This window comes from Cricetulus griseus, chromosome 2 (genome assembly GCF_003668045.3).
Source record: "Cricetulus griseus strain 17A/GY chromosome 2, alternate assembly CriGri-PICRH-1.0, whole genome shotgun sequence".
In the NCBI taxonomy this organism is placed as follows: Eukaryota; Metazoa; Chordata; class Mammalia; order Rodentia; family Cricetidae; genus Cricetulus; species Cricetulus griseus.
This window is the reverse complement of record NC_048595.1, coordinates 66417683-66441578: the sequence shown is the minus strand read 5'-3', so window position 1 is coordinate 66441578 and position 23896 is coordinate 66417683. Positions and strand designations below refer to the sequence as shown.

Here is a 23896-nt window from a genome sequence, read left to right as displayed (position 1 = left end):
GACAGAATCCACAAACAAAGCTTTCTTGCTCTCTTCTCCATCCAGATTTTGCTTGTTCAGTAAGATAATTTCCATTCGATGCATTATAGCAGTTTACAATCTGTACAATAATTACTGCATACATAGCACCCATGAAAAATAATAGCAGAAAACTTCTCTAAGTCATCTTCCTCAGATCATGAGCAGCCTTTGAATCTCTGGGGTTAGAAAACACAGTGGAAACAAAACATTGAGGATGTTGTTCAGAGTTCTTCCAATTGCATCTACAGTGAGACTCAGTAATTTAAAACAGTAAATCTTGAATAATAAAGCTTTCCCCTAATATAAAGAACAAAGAAAGCATCTACTTTTTGTTGTGCACCACAGAAACTTATTTATTCACTTTACATTTACACAAGAATGCTATAATAAAATATCTGTACACTACTCCTGTTACAAATATAGATAATATTTAAAGTGACTTTATATATTCTAATGTAGGAGTTTCACGCTCTAAAATGGGATTGAACACATGATAATTCCTCACCAGTTGTCTCAGTAAACAGCTCCATCTGTTTCCTTTAGTCTTAAACTATTGTATTATAAGATGTTAATACACAGCAATGAAGTTATGTTAACCCCCTTAATTTTTCTGTCAATTTATTAATGGTGTACAACCAAAATAATTACTAACGCACTGCCTTTTTCTCTGTCATTAAGATTAATACTAATGGAAAAACAATAGCACAGTACACTAACATATTTTCAGTGTTGTGTCAGTATGTTAAATCAGCACTAGAAAGTTCGGGGCTCCTTCCTATGTCTTCCATGGCTGGATGGTTGTTTTCCTGAAGAACTGTAGCCAACACAGGGTAACAGCATTATTTTAGTTATAACAACGTGAAAACATAGCAGGTCAAAAACTGAAAATGAACACCAAGATATGCATTAAACACGATTTCTTTTTAAAGCTTAGTAAGACTGCTAAACCATGCTAGCAGAAAAATATATATTACAGGTAAGAAGATCCAGTATGCTACAGTGTTCACAATTTTAAAATAGACTGTTCAAGATTACTGTGTACATTTTTTGGGGGGTGGGAGACTGCCAGATTGGGACAATTTTCTAAAACTCAGGATTGTCTTCTTTTTGTAAATTTTTACTTTTTTTTTAAATCCTAATTTTCTGAAGCCATTTCTCTTGGCTAGCTTTAAGTTATTTTGTTTCCATATTACCAAGATGAGCCAATAATAATTTTGTCCACACAACTATAAATTGTTAGATGTCTTCAAAATAAAAATGAGGTTTACCTACTACGCCTATATTCCTTCTCTTTGAGTTTAGGACCATGAAATGCAAGGGGGAAGGAAAAATGTTGCTAAGTTGTCAGTAACAAATCACTAAATGTTTTTCTCCTGACCGCAGTTTCCCCCAATGAACACAGCATAGGGAGTCCACAGGGAGAGTTCCACTCTGTTACAGCAGGTGAGCAAGTGGCTGGGCTGGTTCAGCTCTGGCAACCTGTTCAGGAGAGAACCACAAGGGTGACAGTGCCTTTTGTCCGCTTAAGGATGGCAACAGCTTCTTCATGGGTTACTCCTTCTAGACTCTGCCCGTTGACAGCAATGATCTGATCGCCCCTTTTTAGACGCCCGTCTTCTGCGGCTGCTCCCTGCAATTATAAAGCAGGCTTGTTTACTTGTGAAAGAATTCAGCTTCACACAAAGAAAAGAGCTGAACAAGAATGCAAATTGCTCTGCATGTACACACATATTGCTCCAGGCACCCCATACCATTAAGAATGATGAACACACACAAAAGAGGCCTTTCTCCAAAATGGTTTTAACACTGAGATTCCAATCTGGGAGTGAATTTAGCAGTCAACAGAGTAGCTGGATGCTTTTTTGGCTGTTTAGCACAGCAGTTGGTAGCAACTAAAATTAATAAAGAATATTTGGGCATTTGCCTAGCAGGAGCGATTTCATAGAAATGAGGGTTTTCTATCCATAAAGAAGACCTACAGAATGACAAAAGATCAGTGAATAAGAAAAGCAGCTTTCAGAAAACAAAGCTAAAGACTCCAGAATCCGTAGAATTCCAGGAACAGAAAGCTCACATGGAGGCTGACCTGAGCAGGGTAAGGCAAAGTGATGATTTAAAAGTCATTCCAGGGCTGGGGAAGACACTGCTTGTGTAGTACTTGTCCAAGATGAATGAGGCCTCGAATTCCATCCTCAGAACAGACCCCAGACAGGAGCCCCCCAACCACTGCTACTTGTAATTTTTCCTAAGCTTTGGAAAGAAACAGTGCTCTAGCTGTCTTGGTTCTTACTGTTAGGGTAGAGACATCCTCCTATTTCTACAGGCCCTAAATAATTATGATTAAACACAGACATCCTATTTAAAAAAGAACCCCATCTTAAGGCATGCATATAGAAGATAATTATGCAATTAAATATAAGATTAAAAATATGGAAAAGTTAATGAGGAGTGTATAATGATGAAATTCTTAAAATATGTTCTAACTAGCATGCCTTAAATAAATCGTTCCTAGGCCGAGGAAAAGGATTGCATGGTGCTTCTATTCACTGGCAAATGCTGGCTGTATTTTTGGATATACCAATAACTTTTTAGAAATCTCACAAATTAAGCCTACAGCTAGCTTGTCACAAGAACAGCACTTTAAACTGGCTGAAAATAGTAGTATTTTTCTAAAATAATAGAACTAAACTTCCATAAACTAAAGGACCACAACACTTAAAGAGCCCAGATGAGATCTTTACAGGCCTGACATTCATTTTGTTCTTTTACACTGTAAAATGTGAGATTCCTGGTTTCCTTTTGCAGGAAACATTGTTCAATTTTGTAGTCTTTGAAAATGGGTCTTAACAACACAATATCAATCATTATGTGTTTCCATTATTTTAATGACTTCATCAAAATTATAGTCTCTTTATTGTTATTGTAAACAGTCTTAAGATAGTTTAGTAGATGACTACAAATATATACAGAGCTTTCTTTTCAAAAGTAATTGAATCCCTTGATTGCAAATCATGCTTTATCATTGATAACAGGTCTCCTTACCACTCCTTGAATTTAAAATACGTTTTTCTTTTCAATTAAACTTATATACACCCTAGTTATAATGTGGTATGCATTTTCTATATTTTTGTGTACCTAATTTATATTTCACAACTACAAAAGAACACAGAGGAAAACATGCCAGTCCTTGGCAGTAGGTATATTATGAAAGTCCATTTTCAAAAGATCATCATGTACAACTTGCTTTCAAATGAAAAGGATAGGCTTAATTATTTTATGTATATTGTTGAGTTTCCATGGAGTTTCAACTCGAGCTTATTTTTCTCTAAACATAACTAAACTTCAAATCGGACAAAAATATTTAATGACCTGTTTCTGTAGGGAATTTAGAAAGAAAATGTCAATGTTAACCATTTGGCATCACCTCAGGCCATAAACTAATAAGCCAGCTGCTGACCAGTATTAATTAATGTCTAGAAGGGAACAGAATGGTTAAAACTTGAAAGCTTACCTTTGCAAATACTGTTTTCACATAAATTGGTAAGTCTCCATGAGGGCTGCCATATCCTCCTACAATGCTGAAGCCTAAGCCATCTGGTCCTCGGTCTAGTGTTATAGTCTTACACTGTGGAGGTCTACAGAAAAGGGAAGGAGAAATGAGGCTCAAGACCAAACCCACACAGACACACAGACACACAGACACACATACACCCTTACTCTGTGCCTTGTGCATTACCTGACTCAAACTACAGCTAGCATGCTTCTTCTGTAATTGATGTTATTGACAAGAAAGATGGTATTTATTGCCTGTTCTCATGGAACAGAAATTCTCATTCTTTTTTCATTTATTGGGAGAGGAAAGGGTGAAAGTTTAGAGGGCCATATTGTAGAGTTAGAAACACTGGTCTCAACTTGAGAGAGGAAAATCAATTGTGAGCAATGCAAGGGCAGCAGCAAATAGTTTGAAAATTCAAATGTGCTTCTCTTTACTCTTCCTCTTTTCTAGCACTTTTACATTTAGTGTTGTTTTCCAATACATTAAACATTTTCAATCAATAGTTCAATCAATAAGAGTAAGATGTCCTCTCAAAAAAAATCAAAACTGAAAACTCAGGAAGTGTGGTAGGGTGAACTGCTGTCTATAATCTACCCATCTCTGACCAGGTAACTGTGTGTAATCTACCCATCTCTGACTAAATAACTGTTTGTAATCTACCCAGCTCTGACTAAATAACTGTTTGTAATCTACCTAGCTCTGACAAGGTAACTCTCTAATCTACCCATCTCTCACTAGGTAACTGTCTGTCATCTACTCATCTCTGACTAGGTAACTGTCATCTCTCCATCTCAGACCAGGCAGCTGTTTATAGTGTACTCATCTTTGACTAGCTGACAATTAAAGCATTGGCACCTTCTACTTCTCCCATTATGTTATCTCTGTGTGAGTGTTAGAACATGGGAAAGACACTGCATTTGTCTGGAGCATTTGATTTGAAAACAACAAATGATGTACCACTGATAACGTATGTGCTCACCCTAAGTCATCCGGAAATATACTGCTTGATGTTAGCCCAGTGAAAGCAAGACACGGGTTGGCAAGCTCTTGCTGATGACCTGTGACCACACTCACATCTCCCCCAGCAACCACCTGTGTGTTGTGAAAAGTGAAAAGAGAAGAACATATGTTCATGTAGCTTGAGAGACTCCAAAAGACTTCTCTCCAAAAAAACAAATGTGGTTTAAAATGAGTATTTTATTGCCTACTTAATCAAAGAAATGATTAAAATATTATTAAATAGAAAGGAATTTCACATTGCCCAGACACCTCTTTAACTGTCCAGATAGTAAAAATTTCCTAAATTAAATTCTCTAATTTTCTTTGATGTTTATAAATCATGACTTCATGTGCAATTATTTTTCAAAGATCTTTAGAAGACACGTCACTCACAGAGCACACAAAATTCTAACAATTAATCATTGGTTGCTAAGGCCCCTGTATTTTTCCCTTTAGACATAAAATGTAAAATAATGAAGGCACTGGGATGAAATGTTACAGAACATGTTTCATAATGCTTTCTTGGAGCTCTCATTTTAATCACTGACATTCAAGGGATATATTAAATAAAATCATTAGCAGGAGACTGAATCATTTTTACTTAGCACCAGAGCTCCTGTGTCCTCAGGCTACCTATATTCTGAACGGTGCTGGGGATAAAAGCCTTACCTGCATTTCAATGGAGCCAGGGGCATTTTTCATCAAGTTAACTGCTTGGGTATGAGTCATCCCTTCCGTGGATGTGCCACAGATGGTAACAATCCTATCCCCAACCTGCAAGACAAACAGTCACCATGCAGAGCAGGGCTGACAGGCTAGCACAGGCTTTCCTCTCTACCACTCACAGCACACCTAAGTTGCCACCCACCAGTGAAATATAACCAAGGAGAACACTAACTCAAGTCTAAGAATCAACTCTAAAAAGAGATGCAGGACAGATGAATTTGATAGTTCTAGAGGAGGGAGAGTGATGAGAAAAGAGTCACTCTTCCCTGGACCTACTTTTCCTGAGTAAGGTATTACTTCTTATTAAAACCATAAAGAATCAGTGTTATTTGGAAGCCAGATTTTTCTCTGGGCATCATCACCGTGAGTGTTAGATGAGACCGTAAGTCAAAGGCTGGCAAACTAAGGGCAGCAGAGCCAATCTGGCACACTGCCCACCTCAGTTAATAAGATTTGGTTGGAAGACAGCATGCTTACTTGGCTATTTCACAGGGCAGAGCTGGGCACTTACAAGAGTCCTATGGCCCAGTTTAAAGTGTTCACTTGCTGTGTTTATAGGATGTTCATTGACTCTATGGCACTAAGGTATAATTAGTTTCTCAGTGTCCATCATAAATTTAGAAGTGCTGACCTATTCACTCCCAAACTTGAAGTTATTTAACTATGAGAAGATTCTTCTGGAAACCCAGTGTACATCTCAGGCATAAGAGATTTTCCTTTAGAGACCATGCTGTCGAAGGAGGGTGTGCTGGCTCAGGAGAGGCTTCTGCACTGCTCTACACTGGGGCCATCTGTTAACCTTGAAGAAAATTTGTATGTTCTACAGTATTTTAAATCATATTAGCATTAAACTTTTTAATAAAATGAAATAAACAATATTTTCAATTTGGTATGGTCCAGTCAACATTTAAACAAAGAAGACATATAAAGGACGGTTCCCTCTGTACCTGTGCACTGAACACATTTTGTTTTCTTTTTAATGTTTTCCACAGTTGTAATTGCCTGACAGAAATTGCACCTGACAACATCATGTTCCCCTTTTGTTATTTTTTTTTTATCTTCCACTTACAGTAAGCTCAACCAAAGCTCCGCTAACAATTTGAAAGCAGATCTAAACCCTGGCCACAGGTGGCTGGATTGAAAACCTGGAAAAGGCTGCTAGATTTGCCAGGGCCATTATGGTGAGTAGGAAAACGTACTCGGAGTTTCTGGGTTTGAGCTGCAACACCGTTTGGATGCATCATTGCAATAAATATAGGAACATCACCAAGTGGGCTGCCCACTCCTCCAGCAATGCTGATTCCCAGCGAGTCCGAAGGTCCCTGCCATGGAACAGATAGAGTTTGGTCAAAGTAGTACTTTAAACTGACCTTTTGTTTGTTCTCTGGCACATAATATTCTATTGTCAGTTAGGATCTTCCAGGTATGAGTGTGGAAAATACTTCCTTTGACACAAGAGCTTTAGGAATGTGTCTGTCTGGAAAGTAAAGTAATCACCATATACTAAATCAAGTCAAGTTTGGTAAAAGGCAGGAAAACTCAGGAAGCAAGAAGACTACAGTGCGCAGGTCCCGATGTTGAACGTGGGCCTAACACTTTCTACTGCAAGGCCTGGAGCACATGCACTGTCCCCAAAGCTCTGGGTCGTGCACAGGCCTTCAGTGAACATGAAGCATATACTAGGGCGGCATCTGATTTTGAAGAGACTGCAATAAGCATCAGCAAATCATGACCTTAGATTCTCTCTTACATGTGGTTAGTGGGCCATATATCCTAATATATTCTAAATAAAAGCATATTCATCAGCACAAGAAGTGAGAGGCAAAGAATTATTTTGTGTAGGGGCAGAATGATAATATCTTTTGACAGTATAGAAAATATAAATAAGGACTTTTTATTATCATACATAAGAAATTTGGCAATGATTGAATTGTATTATTTCCACTACTTACAACACACACATTTTTCAGATGGGCACTGTAAAACATTCAACAAGAAAATACAAATTAATTGCCTTGGAAGACAGCACATTACCTTTTTTATTTCAACTGTTCTTAATCCCTGAATTTCAGATGCTACTGTAAAGGCAGAAGCAGACAAAAATATGATTGTTAAAACATTTTTCGGCTTCTTACCATTTTAGCCAACGCATGAAGTTGGATGGCACTGCATGGCTATCTTTTTTCAAAAGGGTGCAGTTGGTCATCAGCAGTACACACGATTAAATCCAGTTCATGTGGAACTCTATTTCCCCAGGTGGAAAAGTGTACTTGCCATTCTATCTCACCCCCTCCCCTTGTTTTGGCTTTGATTCTGTAACTGTACAGTCTACTCTGACTGAATCAAGCCCAGACTATACTTTGGATATAAAGTTACTCACACAGCTGAGAGGAAGAGTTATGGATGAGTTAAAAAAATCTATGCACTAAGTGTCTAAATTTCTAGAATATTAGTCACATTGCAAATAGAGACTGCCATATGGCGAGTTTCTTCAATTTGAAAAACTCTCAACCAATGCATCAAGCCAAAAATTCTCTGCGCCATGGTTTTATGTAATTAAAACACAGGAGGATTGTGTCAATTCTTTTCAAAATTTTTGTAATCTTAATGAAAAAAATAAGGCTTTGCTTAGTGGTATTTTCTGATTTACTGGAGTTACATTCAACACAGAAAAGGAACAAAATCAAATACACTACTCTGCATGGTAAGAAAAATTACAGAATCTTGATAATAATGCATCTATAATTTGTAAAGCAAACATAAGTGGGAAAAACTGCCACAGGGCATGCCTTCATTTGCTCAGGATTTTGGCCAGTGCATGTTTTAGATCTACATTAGGATATGAGATGGTTTGGGGAGGAAATGGGCTCAGTGGTAAACAACTAAAAAAAAAAAATCGGTATCAGTAGCCAAAATTCAGAGCAGTAGGCTTCATGCATAAAATGTTAAGCCAGTCTTACGTGCATTCTTCTTCGAGTTACTTTCCAGTGATTCAGATGCATTTATTCCAGAAAGTGGAAGAGTGAAGGATGACAGGCTACTGTCACTCACCTAAAATATACAGCAATTATTACAGACAGTTTTGGGAAATTGTAATTCCCCTAAGTACAAAATATTTCACAATTCCACTTGTTTATCTCATCTAATGAGAAACACTGTTAAACAACAGTTGTATTTGGTAATTTAAGGGCAATTTAAGCGTAGTTATTGGAGTCCTTTTTCTGTGGAAGGAATAATGATACAAATAGTTGAAGATGAAAGGATAGTTGGGAGTTGATTTCAACCTAAATTTCAACTAAAATTTTACTGGTCTTTCATAATCTATTTCAAGACTTAACTCTCTTTGAATTTAAACAACCACACAACAGCTAGGGCTTAAAACTATGTAACAAGGACCAGTGAGCTGGAACCTAATGGCAGTAATTAAGGAAGTTGGTAAATGCTCATCATGAACAGACTCATGAAAATGAGATTCTGTCATCAGAAGATAATACTGCAGAGAAAAGCTTGCCAAGAATCAAATTATTCATTTATTATATTTTTGTGTGTATGCATATTCGTGTGTGTGTGTGTGTGTGTGTGTGTGTGTGTGTGTGTGTGTGTGTGTGTATGTGTATGTGTGTTTGTGCACGCACTCTGGGGACCTACATGTGCATATAAGTGTGCCTGAGTAGAGGGCACAGGTCTGCCTTAGGTACCTTGCTTTCTGAGCCAGAGTTTCTCACTGGGACCTGGAGCTTGCCAGTGTGGTTAAGCTGGCAGGTTAGTAAACAAGCTGCATTTACCAACACAGAACTGGGATCAAAAGCACTACAAAAAACAAGTTCTGCAGATTTAACTTAAGTCCTCTTGCTAACTCAGCACACACTATCTCCCTAGTCCATGAATCAAGTTATATTAATATTATACTTCTATAAAAGATGGTTTACAATCACTTACCTGGAATTTTCCAGATGAATATTGATTGATATTTGTTCAACAGTATCTTCAAAAGTATGTCACCCTTGACTGGATCTGCCTACACTGATTAAGCAGCTAACTCTGAGATGCTGGAAGAGAAATGCTGGAAACAAATCCCTCTATATTGCTAAGAGCCCTCAAGATCCAGTAGCCCTACTGGCCATGTTTCTCTTACTCATCACTGTCAAACTCTACACCCAGTTCCACATTCCTGGAGGGCTGGACCTGTGTCTGTAAGGCTGGGCAGACTGTGGGGACATCTCTGAGTTCCTCTTCACACGTGGACTGGTTTTGTTCATAAACCCCACATCTACCCACCTGGCTACTTTGAGAAGGCCTCCTCTCTGAGTGGAAAGGACCAGCTTTGATTCTTCCAACTTCCAGGGTTACTGTGCCTAGGGAACACTAAGGGAGACAGGTTATGAAAATGTAAAAACAAACTTCTACAATCATCTTTGGAAAAACATGGTCTAAAACTAAAAGCATCTTCCTTTTGTGACTTCCATAGACAGGGTAAGCCAATTCTTTGCGAAAAACACTTTCTAAACATTTAAACTCATAATAATAATAATAATACAGTAGCTGTGTTGTCCATCTCAGTGTTCCACAATTTACATGGAGCTCATTCCTACCAAGACAAACACAAATTGAGAATTAAGTAATTTCTCATGAATACTAAGACCATAAAAAGGGCAAATGAACCAGGGAAACTCAGGATTTGAAATACAAACTAAAGCTCTCAAATCACTACCTGCACAATTTACATTTCCCTTAATAGAGAAGGTACTCAAATAATTGAGCCAAATTTCCCTGATGCATGGGAGTTGAGCAGACCTACTCTATAATACTTAGAAAAACACTTCTACAAATGTAATATTACAAGCTGACACTAGGTAAGAAATGCAATGTAGTCTAAAAATAATGCAAATGGCGCAAGGAGGTGTGCAAGATCTAGGGCTTTTAGAGTCAATTTTTTTAACATTGCAAAAATAGTTCAATAAAATTTATGTACATACATTATTTGTACATTTAAGATTGTCTCTTTTAAAATAAAGAATTAGACAAAACAGCAACAAGCTAGAGCAAGCCAAATATACAACATATAAATGTTTATGGCTCTCATTGTATATATTGCCTGACTGTTTTTAAAATGGCTAGCTTGAATGACTTAACTCATTTAAATGATCTCAATGTGACCTTCTCCTCCTCTCTCTTTCTGTAAGATCTGTCCATCTTATGGAGCTAACAAATGTTCCTAATTTATCTCCAAAAGGAAGCTATACTTCCTTAAATAATTCTGGTTACTAGCTAAGCATGAGTCCCAGACCAGGTTAAGCTACAGAGTAAGACCCTGTTTCAAATACCAATCCCTTGCATCCACAAAAAGAAACAATTCTGACAACTTTGTTTTGATGACTTTAATAAACAATAGGTGTAATGTGTGTTCCATTAATTAATGCAGTGCCAGTTCCTACCCAAACCACAGAGGTTAAAGGTGGAGGAGCTTCACCTGGAAAAGGCCTCTGGGAGTCCAGCCTGAGAGATTCCCATGACAGCACGTGCCCAGTTGCCCTAACAGCTACAGAGCTGACACACATACAGCATACAGGCTCATGTACACTCAGACCCAGATGTGTGGAATAAGCAATAATAGTGTTATCAAGTGAATGCTGAATTCAACTTCAGGAGAAAAATATAGCAGGCAAAGAAAAATGCAGTAAACAACAAGTCACTTAAAATACAATCTCCTCATGAAACTGGACTATTTACTAACAGGGAAATTCTACCTCACACAAGTTGTTTTTGAATGACTGTTCTGCACTTTACAGCTCATTTTCAGGATGACTCCACCTTCCAACAGAGAACCGTTCCCCAGGAAGAGCTTTCTTCTGAGGAAATCTGTTTCACAGTGTAAGATGCATTAAAGCTCTAAGTGCCATTGGGCCTTGTCACTGTCACAGTAATTCCTAGTGTTGGTGCATTGGGTCAGTCTGTATTAAACTCCCTTCAGAGAATGATGACATATTGGAGGAGAGTTTGACAATATCTTTAAAATAGAGCAACAGTATTGAGTCCTATGGGAACTGGGCTACATATTCCCTGTGTGAAACAGACTGAAATTCTTCTAACTGACATCACAAGACTAAATACCAATTCTGCTCTGCCTAGACAGGGTTCACGAAGAGGCTGAAAAAGAAAAGCCAGAAAACATGACCCCCTATGATGCTGTGGGAGGCCCTGGTGGTCTCTTAATACATCCTAAATTGTAAGAATAAATCTAGAAAGAAACATGGAAGAACAGATGTCAAAACTTTTGGCCAGGCATTGGTGGTGCACACCTTTAATCCCAGCACTTGGGAGGCAGAGGCAGGCAGATCTCTGTGAGTTCAAGGCCAGTCTGGTCTACAGAGCGAGTGCCAGGATAGGCTCTAAAGCTATACAGAGAAACCCTGTCTTGAAAAACCAAAAAAAAAAAAAAAAAAAAAAAAAAAACCAAAAAAACAAAAAAACCTTTTTCTGTCTGAATATTCTGTTTTAAATATGCACTTTAAAGTTTGCTATTTTTTTAAGGTATCTGTGTCATGAATTCTAACAAAGTTATTAGGCAAATACACAACAATATATTAAATGATAACAATTTTACTGTTTTATCTGAGATGACTAATAACACAGATAATTACTATACAAAATTATGTTTGTTACTTGATTTATACCTTTAATAGGGCAGCAACTGCTTCCTGGGTGGCATTCCGGACATCTTCTCCATTCACCATTAAAATCTGGTCCCCCTGCATCAATCTCCCATCAGCATCTGCAATGCCTCCTTTGACAATATCTGATACAAACACCCCAGTGTCATTTCTGCAAGCAACAGTGGATTTCAGCATTAAGACTGGTTTTCAGCTGTCATGCTTATTTAATCAAAAGTAGTTATTCTAAGTGAAAATTATGTCTATCTTTAAGATTGGGGTAGCTTTGCCAGCATATGAGCAATTACAGCAATTACAATCTCAAAAGGGTATTTCATAGATTGAAAGTATCTCTCGGGGCATATCTAGTCTTCATCAGTCATGTACTCTGAACAAGTAAGTACAATTCTTATTTTATGGGTCACACACCTAGAAGATGGTAAAACAACATTGAGGAAACAGTGGCTGGGTACTGAGTGCCTGCTTTTTCCACACCACACTGAAGTTTTATAAGAACACTGTTCTGTAGACATGTGAGCATGTTGAGATTATCATCAATGTCATTAACATTACTGAAAATAAAAAACAGATACATACTACAAACTGAAACTGTTTCTCAAAGTTTAACCACATTACTATGATGTATTTAGGTTATTACATATAATAGATTTAACTTTATATATAGATTTGCACAAACCTAACAAACATTAATCTTATTGATGCACACAACTGAAAACAAACCTTAGGGTTTTCCATTAAGATATAAAAGTAAACAGGATTGTACAATAAAAACTGAATTGCACAAGAAGACTTCAAATATACCATCTAATCATAAAATCATTCCATTCTAACCATGGATTTTCTCATTTTTAAATAGGATGTTAGGACTAGATAGTCTAGTTAGGTTTTATTGCCAGAACTTTGTATAGTGTTCTGCTTACCTAACAGACCACAGCAGCCTTGTAGCTGAAATGATTTTTCAAGAATGAGACTACTGGTGCTGTATCCCCCAAACAGCCCACTTTTCCCAGACATACTCCTATTGAGATTCAAGCAACACCATGCACTTTCTCTATGCATTAAAAAAGAAGTTAGGTATTCAATTTTCTCTGCAAAAACAAACTGGTAAACGTATCCTTTTAATTCTAATACAGAAGTGTGGCTGCAGACTAGATAAGCACAATTCATAGGTGGTGCCTCGCTAGAAGGCTGCTCTGATAAGGTGGTTTGTACGGACTAAGGACAGCTGGTGGAAACTCGGGGCTACTGCAGCCTACACAGAAGCTAATCCTGAGTCCTGATTTATCTGCTTAACTATTCAATAGATTCTCACCCTGATGGTCTTCTAATAAACAAGGAAGAAATGTTTATGAAATTCACTAGTGGTTAATATGACTTCTATAAACATTGGTTAATATAAATTACATACCAATAATCTTTTTAGTTATGTATGTATTTTAATAATAAAGAACTGAATTTAAGTGTACTCACTAATCTTTTCTGAAGTCCTGATTTATGCTTTCAGTCCTCTGCTGGTGGCACATGCCTTTCACGATGACCCTTGTCCCTAGACTATCTACCCTCTGTCTCCTTTAACATAACAGCTATCTTCTTTTCTTGAACCTTTTACCCAACCTCTCTCTTAAATCGGGAACTCCATTGGTCCCTTTCACATTTCCATTTCTAGCTCCCCCAATGTGCCTCTGGGACTCTTGATAAATTCACTTGCTACAAGAGTTTCATTCATCAGAGCATGATTTTTTAAGATTTTAATTCTTTAATTTGTATTATTGGTTTTACTGTGTATGTGCGCGCATGTGCACATGTGGATGTGTGCGTGCATGTGTGTGTGTGTGTGTGTGTGTGTGTGTGTGTGTGTGTGTGTGTGTTGTGTGTGTGTGTGTGTGTGTGTGTGTGTGTGTTGTGTGTGTGTGTGTGTGTGTGTGTGTGTGTGTTTGTGTGTGTGTGTGTGTGTGTGTGTGTGTGTGTGTGTGTGTGTGTGTGTGTGTGTGTGTTACTTGTGTGTGAGTACCAGGGGAGATGAGAAGAGGGTCTTATATCGCCTGGAGCTGTTATAGACAGCTGTGAGCCTCCCAGTATGGGTGCTGGGAAATGAACCCAGCAAATGAGTCACCTTTAGTGTTCCCAGGCACAGTAACCCTGGAGGAAGAAATTTTCTGAGGTCAAGAATTGTTTCTTGCTTAACTTCTCCTCAGCATGTAATATACCTTTTGGCACACAGCAGACATTTCATACCAAATGACCTTTGCTGAAGACTATATAACCCTCCAATACACTGACTTACAATGTCTACAGCAACAGAACATAAGTCATTGATAAATTTGTTTAAAGCTATAATCGGTTTCAAAAGGGCCCGGGTTTGTTCTCTTCAACACACCTCTTGCCAACAATACTCAAGCCAAGGCCTTTGCCTGGCCTCTTTTGCAGATCAATGGTGAAGGTATCACACACATCCTCTTCTTTGTATGGGGCCTCATCTCGATAGAGCGTCAGCCGTACTCTTTGTGGCGTCTGCCTCAGGACATTGATTGCTTCATCGTGTGTAGCCTTTCTCAAGTCAATACCATTCACCTGTATGAGGCAGGACAGTGGTGGTGAGGAGCTAGGTGAGGTGAGTGGAGGAAGGGAGGAAAGAGGAAGAAGAAAGAAGAGAGCCAAGAGGAAGAGGGGAGAGAAAGAAGGAAGGACAAGCCCATCACCCATGTCCTTTGCTTTTTACTCTAGGTTAAAAATAGCATTTGTACCTCTAAAATCTGGTCTCCAGCCCACAGTCTTCCATCTTTGCATGCTGCCCCCTCTTCATAAACTTCATGGATAATAATAGCACCCTAGAGGCCAAAACATAGCATACCCACGTGTTATCCATTCTCTCTAGGAATGCTGGAAATACAGGAATCCAAGGACACTGCACTTTGTATATAGCTAAAAGGGCAAGTACATGGGTCCATATGTGAGCCATGCAACATACTGTAAGAAAACATCTAATGACATAATTTTTGTTAAAAGGTTGGAAGAAGTATATACTTTTTTCTGATGATAAGAGAAATTTCAAGATAAAATTCATAAAATTTATAAAGCATATACTCATATAATGAGATATAACATCATTATGATCTACAGATGGAAAGCTTTTAAAGTATTTTGAAATGTACAAATTGTATATAAAATATTTCACATTCTTCTCAATATGGGGCTGAGATAACCTGAGTATAAGTAAAAAGGAAGTTAAACAATGCCAAGGACCAATGAAGTGATACAAACACTCTGAAATTTTATATGGAAGACAGTCTATTTAAGTCAGTGTTGGCTTCAGCAAAGTCATAATCCTAGTTTCTATTACCAGTGATAGATATTTTTTCCACCTGTACATCACATTTAACAGTAGTGACAAATCGCTGCCTTATGGTCTCATGGACCACCTGAGTGCCTCTGAACTGGGTAGAGTACTTACCAGCAGTGTGTCTGACCCGCCAACAATACTCAGGCCCAGTCCTGTTTGCCCTTTGGAAATCTCAATGGTTGTTTCACATCCAGGGATAATGGGACAGGTGGCAGGGTCAGAAGCAAAGACTGCTGGGGTTGATGACCTGCTTGTATCTAAAAATGAGTTTAGAATGGATTAGCCATACATACAAACTACTCAGCAAGAACTAATGTCAAATTCAGCACACGTTACCTATGAGGATGGAGAAAGGAAAGAGATTAGGGAAAAGGCAACTTCAAATCCATCTTGAACATTTTAACCATTTTGTATTTAAAATATCAAAGTAGTGTGACTAATTCATTATCACTAAACTGGGGGGTAGGCATAAAATTACTTGTAATTTTTAATGTTATTTTGTAATTTTTTAAGTTGCTGCAGGTAAAGAGGACAGAATATGAAAGAAAGCAAAGTGAGAGCTGGGTTGAGCCTCTCCTATACTTCACCAGAGACAAACTTCTTCTTGTGGAAGATGCATTCTTCACACTCAGAGCTGAGCTGGCCTGCACAGACTCACAAGCACACTCAGATGAATGAAGCTCACCATTAATTCTGGTCATGGTGCTGCACCATGGTTTGACAATGTTCTCTTTTTCTTGGTATCTAGAAGCATCTCTTCTGATGTAATCAGTTCTGAGCATACTTACACACACACACACACACACACACACACACACACACACACGCAAAATATTCACTTTATTCATTTCTCATCTTTCTTCTTGGGTCTCACGTATTTTTATGCTTTCTACATTAAATCCTGCTGCATAACTTTCTGAATTAGACAAGGACACAGTGTGAAAAACAAGGGGTACAATCACATGCCTTGTTTTCTGAGTGTGCACAAGACAAACTTTTTATCACACAGGAAAGAGTGGGGTTAGGAGAGCCACTCTTGTTGAGCAGTGTGTGATGTAGACAAGATGTTCTCTTTCCAGAAAATCAGAAGAAGACTATGTTCTTCCTCCCGAAATGGTACAAACATGTGTATGGTATCTTCATTTATGCTAAGTTTTCATTGAGTGTTTCATATTCTATATGCAATTCTATTTAGGATCTAACATTAAATGAGAAAATCTTCATTGAAGTATTAATGGTTATTTCAATGAATTTCCCAGCCCTTTTAACACAGGATTATTGCTATCAGAGTCTTTCATTAAGACGTTGAATAGGTGTATTACAAATGCTTCAGGTCTGTTTTGCTTAACAAACTTCTACATGAGTGGAATATTTCAGTTTGTATTATGGGTCAAGAATATGTCTCCCTTGCCCACCTTCCATAGAAATGTTAATGTTCAAATCATTTCTAGATGATGCTTTGGAGATTTTAGAGTTGTCTATTATTTTATTATCCATGAACATTCTCTTTTAAAAAAGCAAGTTTTGTTTTGTTTTGTTTTGAGACAAGGTTTCTCTGTACATCTCTGGCTGTCCTGGAACTGGATCTGTATACTAGGCTGAACTGGAACTCAGAAATCTGCCTACCTCTGCCTCCTGAGTGCCGGGACTGAAGGCACATGCCACCATTAAAAATTTGCTCCAAATACTAAATTGTGAGTTTAGTGATACAAGAAAGTCTCACCCCTCAGTATCTCATCTGACATGAGCTTTCTATTTCCCTGAGCTCCCAACCTGAATCTATCACGTACACAGCAACAGCCAGCACTTTAAGCTTTAGTGTAATAGTGGCCAGTATTAATCCTAGCTGTGAAACAGGATCATTATGTATGCACCTCATGTATCAGGAAACTGAGACATTTCACCAGGAGAAGTTACAAAATGACATGTATGATTCTCTACATGAATGCCTGTAATTGCATGTTCCCTTAGCAAAAACTTGAGTGTGAAGAAAGACAACTCTCTTGGTTTAGGGAGGATAGCAGGTACCACAGTGGCTTCCTTATGTAACCTATACACACAGGTCTACTGCCCAGTGGTCCACACTTTTTATCAGTTATTCCCTCTTTAAACCTTTCAGTCACTGAAGATGCTTTGACTTTAATGTCCTTCAAACTGCCCTGTGGGCAGGCCTGTTCATTTAAAGGAATACCCGCTATTGAGGTTGCCCTATGTGTAGGAATCTCATGAGCCATTTAAAGGAAGACCCTCTATTGAGGTTGCCCTATGGCCAGTCCTTACTTGGGATGGAGTCTGGGTCCAGAGTTGGGACTGCAGGAGACTGGGCACTCTCTTTCCTTTCTCCACTGGCTGAAGAAGCTGCTGAGGGCACAGCCTGGCAAGCTGGATTCTCAGCTCGAACAGTCAGTTTTACAGTTGCCTTTGCTGTCTTCAGAAGGCTGATAAACTGGTCAGATATTGATATGAAAGAGAACAAAGTTCAAGACAAATGAGTAAACGTATACAAATAAAGCACCAGAATTGCTGGAATCTCGTGTGTGTGTGTGTGTGTGTGTGTGTGTGTGTGTGTGTGTGTGTGTGTGTGTGTGTGTGTGTGTGTGTGTGTGTGTGTGTACACATTTATGGGCATGCATGTTTGTGTATGCATATGTACGTGTGGGCATGTCAAGGCCATAGGGTTTTACACTGGCTTGAGGCTCACTGATCAAGCTGGGCTGGGTGTCCAATGAGCCCCAGAGAATTTCTGTTTACTCCTTCCTCATCAGAGGATTATAAAAGCTCGCACATCATTATGTCAGCTTTTTATTTCACTTTCTCCTATTCTTCCTCTTCCTCCTCCTTTCAACATGGGTTCTGACTATGTGTCCCTTATTTGTAAAGATTTACTCATTTATTTATTATTTGGTATGTGTGGATGCATGTGTATATATATGTAGGTGCCAGAAGAGGGTGTCAGATCTCTTGGAGTGGAGTTGAAGGCAGCTGGGTGCTACCTGACATGGGTGCTGGGAACAGAACCCATGTTAGTTCTGCTTGAAGCACACTTTACCACTGAACCCTAACTCCAGTCCCACAGATTCAGATCCTTAGACACTCCATTGGCTGAACTAGCTCCCCAGATCCAGTGTTGTTGGGCTCTACCTCATCTGTTATCAAGAAAAGAGAGACAAATGATTTCCCCATGACTCCAAAAAGAAATCTTCCACCAGTCCTTCAACTGTCCAATGAGATTACAAATATGGCTAATTTCTACTCTCCTTCTAGAATAGCTTTGTCAAGATTCTTCTTTATGTTAGTATATTGGGGGACTGGCTCTCAACTTATTACATGTCTAGTCAAGTTTGTCCATTTCCCTAGATCGCTACAATGTTTATGTCACAGAAAGCATTTTGTCTTCTCTCTTGTTCTACAAGGGATCTGAAGCAGCTTCCACAAACTTCGACAAACACACTGATAAGCACACATTAAAGGCAGGGAGCAAACTAAGCAACAGTAAAGTCAAGGCAAATGCAAATCAAAATCAGACTTATAGGTTAAAGGACCGAAGTGAAGATTTAGTTATTACAACTGAAAGATTTTTAAACAGCTTTAAGTTTCTTGGTGGCCAATGTAGAAAGGGATTCTACCCCAGAAGAGGTAGTGAATCACATCCCAAGGAAACAAAGCTTTTTTTCCTGGAGCTTATATACAAATAGCATCATTCAGATTCTAGTTACAAAGATCTGTTAAACACCAACAAATATCAGGCATGTAATGGCTGCATCTTCAAATCTATTTAATAACAATACACATGACAGCTACCTAAGGCTAAACATTCATAAGGAAAATATACCCTTATTCTCATCATGAAGTAAGGAGACAACACTTAGCAAAAATAACAGGCAAAATCATAACATCATCTTGATTAGAAATTAGAAAACAAAAACTGGGAGGCCTGAGGAAAATTCTCTTTTTGGAAATAATAATCCATTTCATATATCTACCCAGGCTTAATACCTATGCCCCCAACTGAGCCAGGCCAAAGGATGGGTTAGCAGTGCCACTGCCTTTACTGCAAAAATACCTTCTCAACAGGACACCCAGCAACAACTTCATCATCTACAGCCAAGATCTGATCTCCAGCTTTAAGCCTTCCATCCTATGGTGAAAGTGGAAGATCTGTGTAAGCATTTCAGAGCAGTTCCCCCCTTCCACCACTTCTCAGCAGCAAGAAAGTTAACCAGTGTCACCTTGGCTGCCTCTCCATGCTCAGTTATACTCTTGATAACTAGTCCATTGAGTGTGTCTTCCTCACTGATAGCGATACCCAAACCTCCTTGATCCTAGAGGAATAAATGAAGACCAGTCAGGAAAGTTGAAGCTGATTTATTTTACTCAAATGTAAAGATATGGAGCCATGATGACCCAACACACCATCAACCCAAAGGCTACAAAAGCAATTAAATGCCTTTCTAATGATGGGGCAATTGGTGCCACAGGCTCTGTTCCTTCTGGGGCACAACCCTCAGGGTCATTGCTCAAGAAAAGATTCTTTATTTGCTGCAGAAGGAGCATGCTTGCATCTGTGAGTAAATCATGACCCCGAAATGGCCAAGGTTGCAGAGCCAACACATCACATCACATCACATGGATCTGTATTTTTTTCAACACTAAAAAAGTTTTAGTAACAGGGGTTTATACCTTCCTTTCTGATTACTTTAATAAAGTTAAAACAAAGTGTTGAGCTTTTGTTCTAGCCTGAGCTAGTCACTTTCTCATTATAGTTTTCATACAGAGGAATTTCACACAAAGTCAGAGGGATAAAAGGCAAACTTGCATGGTCTCTCAGAAGCACATATCTGGAGCCACACTTACTATCAGACAGTAGGCTACTGGCTTTGAATCCACCTTTTACCTAGGCATTTCATATGATATCTTAATGTTCCCACCTAATGGGGAAAAATCTAAGATTTCTTATCTAAAAATGTAAATGATGGTAGCACTTTCTACTTAGTCAGAAACTGACTTCACAAATATGTGGAGGGGGTGTTGTTTATCTCATATACATTCTCACCTTACCCTAGGTAATAATGAGTCATTTTGATTAATATACCTAAATCCTCCAGGGACCAACCCTACCAACTGCCTTCCACTGTTCTACCATCTTCCCCATCTTTAATCTTTCTCTCTTCCCTCCCTTGCTCCTTTCTTGTATTTTGGACGGTGATTTTAAAAGACACAGAAAATCTCAATAGTCCTTGATTCAATACAGCAAGCCTAGGTAGGAGGAGAGGCTACACATCCTAACTAAACAAATGACAGGATGGAACTTCACATCTGGGTTACAAAAGATGGCTTGCTGTTTTCTGGTTCTCTCGGATCAGTGGTTCTGTGGGAAGCCTGCTGCCATGGCAGGAGAACACTAGATTTGCCACAGAAAGAATGGGGATCTCTCAGATACATTCATTCAAGGAAATCACCTTGGAAGTAGAAGCAATTGCCACCCATGGCCCAAATTTGCAGTGAGTGACTGTGGCTGATCCTGGAAGCTTGTTAGGAACCATACAGAAGGTTCTAAGCCTGATCACCCGGAGGATATATTCCAAATTCCCCATTCACAGGAACTAAGATACAACAGATGCCTGTTTATGCCTGGGGTTTTGAAAATTTGTTATGTAAAGAAAGGTAAATAGTTTCAAAGATTGAGCGACTCTAATCAAGTCTATAATTGTTTACTATAGTAACAGTCCTTGGCTGGAGTATGCATGTGACCTGGGCTGGTAGTTACAATGGATCTCCTGACATTGAGAAAACAAGCACGCTTACCTCTCCCCCATCACATGTAAAAGAGGTGGCACAGGCCCTAACTATGGCTGGCAGCCATCCAGAATTATAATGAAGGTCATCTTTGGAATCAATAGGCACTGTGCATGATTGGGCAGAAAGACCTGCCCCTTGATGACACTAATGAGTCTTGGAATCAACATGCTTGAAGACTAACCTGAATCCAAAAACCTTTTATTAAGCCTGATGGAATTAATTTTCTCCTTTTTGTGACTTTTTTGCTTGTGGTTTTTGTTCTTGTTTGCAATAGGCATTCTAAAGGAATAGTAAGCCAAACATCTGCATGTATATTATGCCCTAACCCCACTGAGAACACTATAAAATACTGTAGATAAATGGTATCAGAGAAGCAGGATGAAGCATAAGAAAGGAGTAGGGATGTGAGTGTGTATTTTCCTACCTAACTGTAAACTTTCCCCGCTCACTTCTGCCACAGTCTATGCAGTCCTTCCTCAGCAGGAGAAGATAAAAGAAACAATGTCTTGAACTAGTGTTTCAAAATGCACCATGTATGATTCTGGAGAAGTCATTCAGTCACATAGTTAGAAAACTATCTGGAGAAGTCATTCAGTCACATAGTTAGAAAACTATCAGCAAGAATTACAGGTGAGACTGAACTGAACAAGCTACTGTCATTTTAAGAAAGTGAACCGTTTCCTAAAATTCAGAAGAAAACTCTGATTGTTTATTTGCGGATTTCTACTGTGTAAAATCATACGGATGTGAAGCCTATTTTTGGCAATCATAGTATCTGTTGCTTGCTATGATGTATAGTTAGTTTTCTAGGGTAAAGAGTACTAAAAATATATTTTGATCAGGTTTTCTGATTAACTGAATTAGCATCAAAAGCCAGGCTACTTATTTTGTATTTGTATAGCCCTCCCCTTTAAAAAAAAGTTTTAAAAGAAAAAAAAAGATAACTGAATGGCATTTCTGCAACAGAACTAGAATTGGCCTATTATTAGGCTCACAGTTAACTGCAAGTTCTGAACAGGGGATGGGCACAGTGGAACATACAGGAACACCAACGATCCGGTCTCAGCTAGGAAGAGAGCAGCAGTTAAAAGTGGAGCAGTAATGGCAATCTTCCATTGTTGCCAAGTAGTAAATGTCATAATGAACAAATGTTCTATCACTGTTAAATTATTTTTCCAAACAAACATAATTTGAAATTTCTGGAGGGTTAAGGGACAAAGGACTTGAGATAAGTTACCAATGTTAGAAAGCTCTTGTGTCTGTACCTCACTGCATTTCAGTTCCATGCCATCTAAGAACGAGGCATGCACAGACTTAATGGGATGTGCCACTTTATCATTTTTTAAATAAAGACCTCCACAAAGGAAGCATGCAAGGACACATTCTATAGGCCATTCAGAATCTCACAGGTTTAAAAGTTTAACAAAACAATTATGGGAACTTGGATTCTGACAAGTGCTTTATTGATTTCACTTAATCTTCAGAATAGTATCTCCACTATGAATGTGTAAATTCTCCCTTATAGATAAGGAAAGCAAAATGCCTTCAAATTTCATAATTGAAATCCTGGAAATCACGATTTCTTCTCTGTCTAGCTTATTTTAAAAGATTCTTAAATATTCTCTCTATTCCCTTTGGCAGTTGATAAAAGAATACATTTCAGTTCCCTGATATTTTAGTTTATAACAAAACTGAATTGTAAATGGAAGTTTTTGTGGACAAAGCATTGACATTCTCCAAGGTTTTGGATTTTCAACAGATAGCAACAACATCAAAAAGGGAAGTATATATAATAGTCATCTATGAATAAATCAGCAGAATGATAAAGGGCAAAGACAAAACTTATGTTACAGCATGAAGGAACATTGTTCCAGGTCTCAACCAACCCAAACATAACTGACTTGGGCAGCCTCAATTTCAGAAGACAGAAGAAAATGAGATTAAAGCGTCATCTGAGATCTTTCAGGGTGTGAGATGGCTTCCTGTGGACAAAGCAGGCTTCTGTCTACCTCACTACCAAGGGTCAGGCAAAAGAAATGTTAATTGATGTGCTTGACAATCAATGTTGTTAAAAGGTTCTCAGCAAGGGACGAAAGTAATGCAAACAAGTGTGGAATAACTCAGCAAGGCAGGAAGAGAAAACATCAGTGTCATCAATGAGATATCTTTTATTCTTTCCTAACAACTATAATAATACCCAATACTTGTTTATGTGTGTGTGTGTGTGTGTGCACGTGTACACCAGGTACTAAATACAGTGTGTGTGTGTGTGTGTGTGTGTGTGTGTGTGTGTGTGTGTGTGTGTGTGTGTGTGTGTGTATGTATACACACACACATATATATATATATCACTAAGTACACAATGAGTACTATTTTTTATCCTTATTTTGGAGAGTATTATAGTTAGCTTTTTTTGTTGCTGTGGTAAAATATTGATCAAAAGCAACACAGGGAGAAAAGGGTTATAGGCTAATAGAGGTGGCAATATCCACCTTAACTGTAGGTGGCACCATTTTACAGGCTGTTGTCCTAGACTGAGTGGAAAGGAGAAACTAAACTGAGAGTAAATTGACTACAATTGCAGTGTGGCCATCTGTTTCTTCAAACTCATGCTGCCATGATTCACCTGTGATGGCAGACGGTACCCTTGAACTGTGAGCCAACATAAACCAGTTTCTCCTTAAGTTGCTTTGGTCAGGGTAATTCATACAAGGAAGCCATGTGCCGAATCAGGAATCTGCCCTAGGTTAATGGTGCTGCCATCGCTATTAAGGGCTAAGTCTT

At 38.5% G+C, this 23896-nt stretch overlaps 1 protein-coding gene across 9 annotated transcripts in view; it reads right to left on the bottom strand.

Annotated features, from left to right (window-relative positions):
* Nucleotides 1-347: 347 nt before the first annotated feature.
* Nucleotides 348-23896, bottom strand: part of Mpdz (multiple PDZ domain crumbs cell polarity complex component) — a 152036-nt gene continuing 128487 nt past the window's right edge. For all 9 annotated transcript variants that reach the window (XM_027400212.2, XM_027400216.2, XM_027400219.2 and 6 more), the window contains 15 exons: nt 19543-19635; nt 19377-19451; nt 17594-17759; nt 15425-15570; nt 14718-14801; nt 14351-14544; nt 11977-12124; nt 9581-9667; nt 8263-8353; nt 7337-7380; nt 6502-6624; nt 5246-5350; nt 4557-4669; nt 3533-3656; nt 348-1651 (listed from right to left, as the gene is read on the bottom strand). In XM_027400212.2, coding sequence (XP_027256013.1) covers nt 1505-1651; nt 3533-3656; nt 4557-4669; nt 5246-5350; nt 6502-6624; nt 7337-7380; nt 8263-8353; nt 9581-9667; nt 11977-12124; nt 14351-14544; nt 14718-14801; nt 15425-15570; nt 17594-17759; nt 19377-19451; nt 19543-19635 — 1740 coding nt within the window. In that variant the 3' untranslated portion in view covers nt 348-1504. The remainder of the gene's footprint in view (nt 1652-3532; nt 3657-4556; nt 4670-5245; nt 5351-6501; nt 6625-7336; nt 7381-8262; nt 8354-9580; nt 9668-11976; nt 12125-14350; nt 14545-14717; nt 14802-15424; nt 15571-17593; nt 17760-19376; nt 19452-19542; nt 19636-23896) is intronic.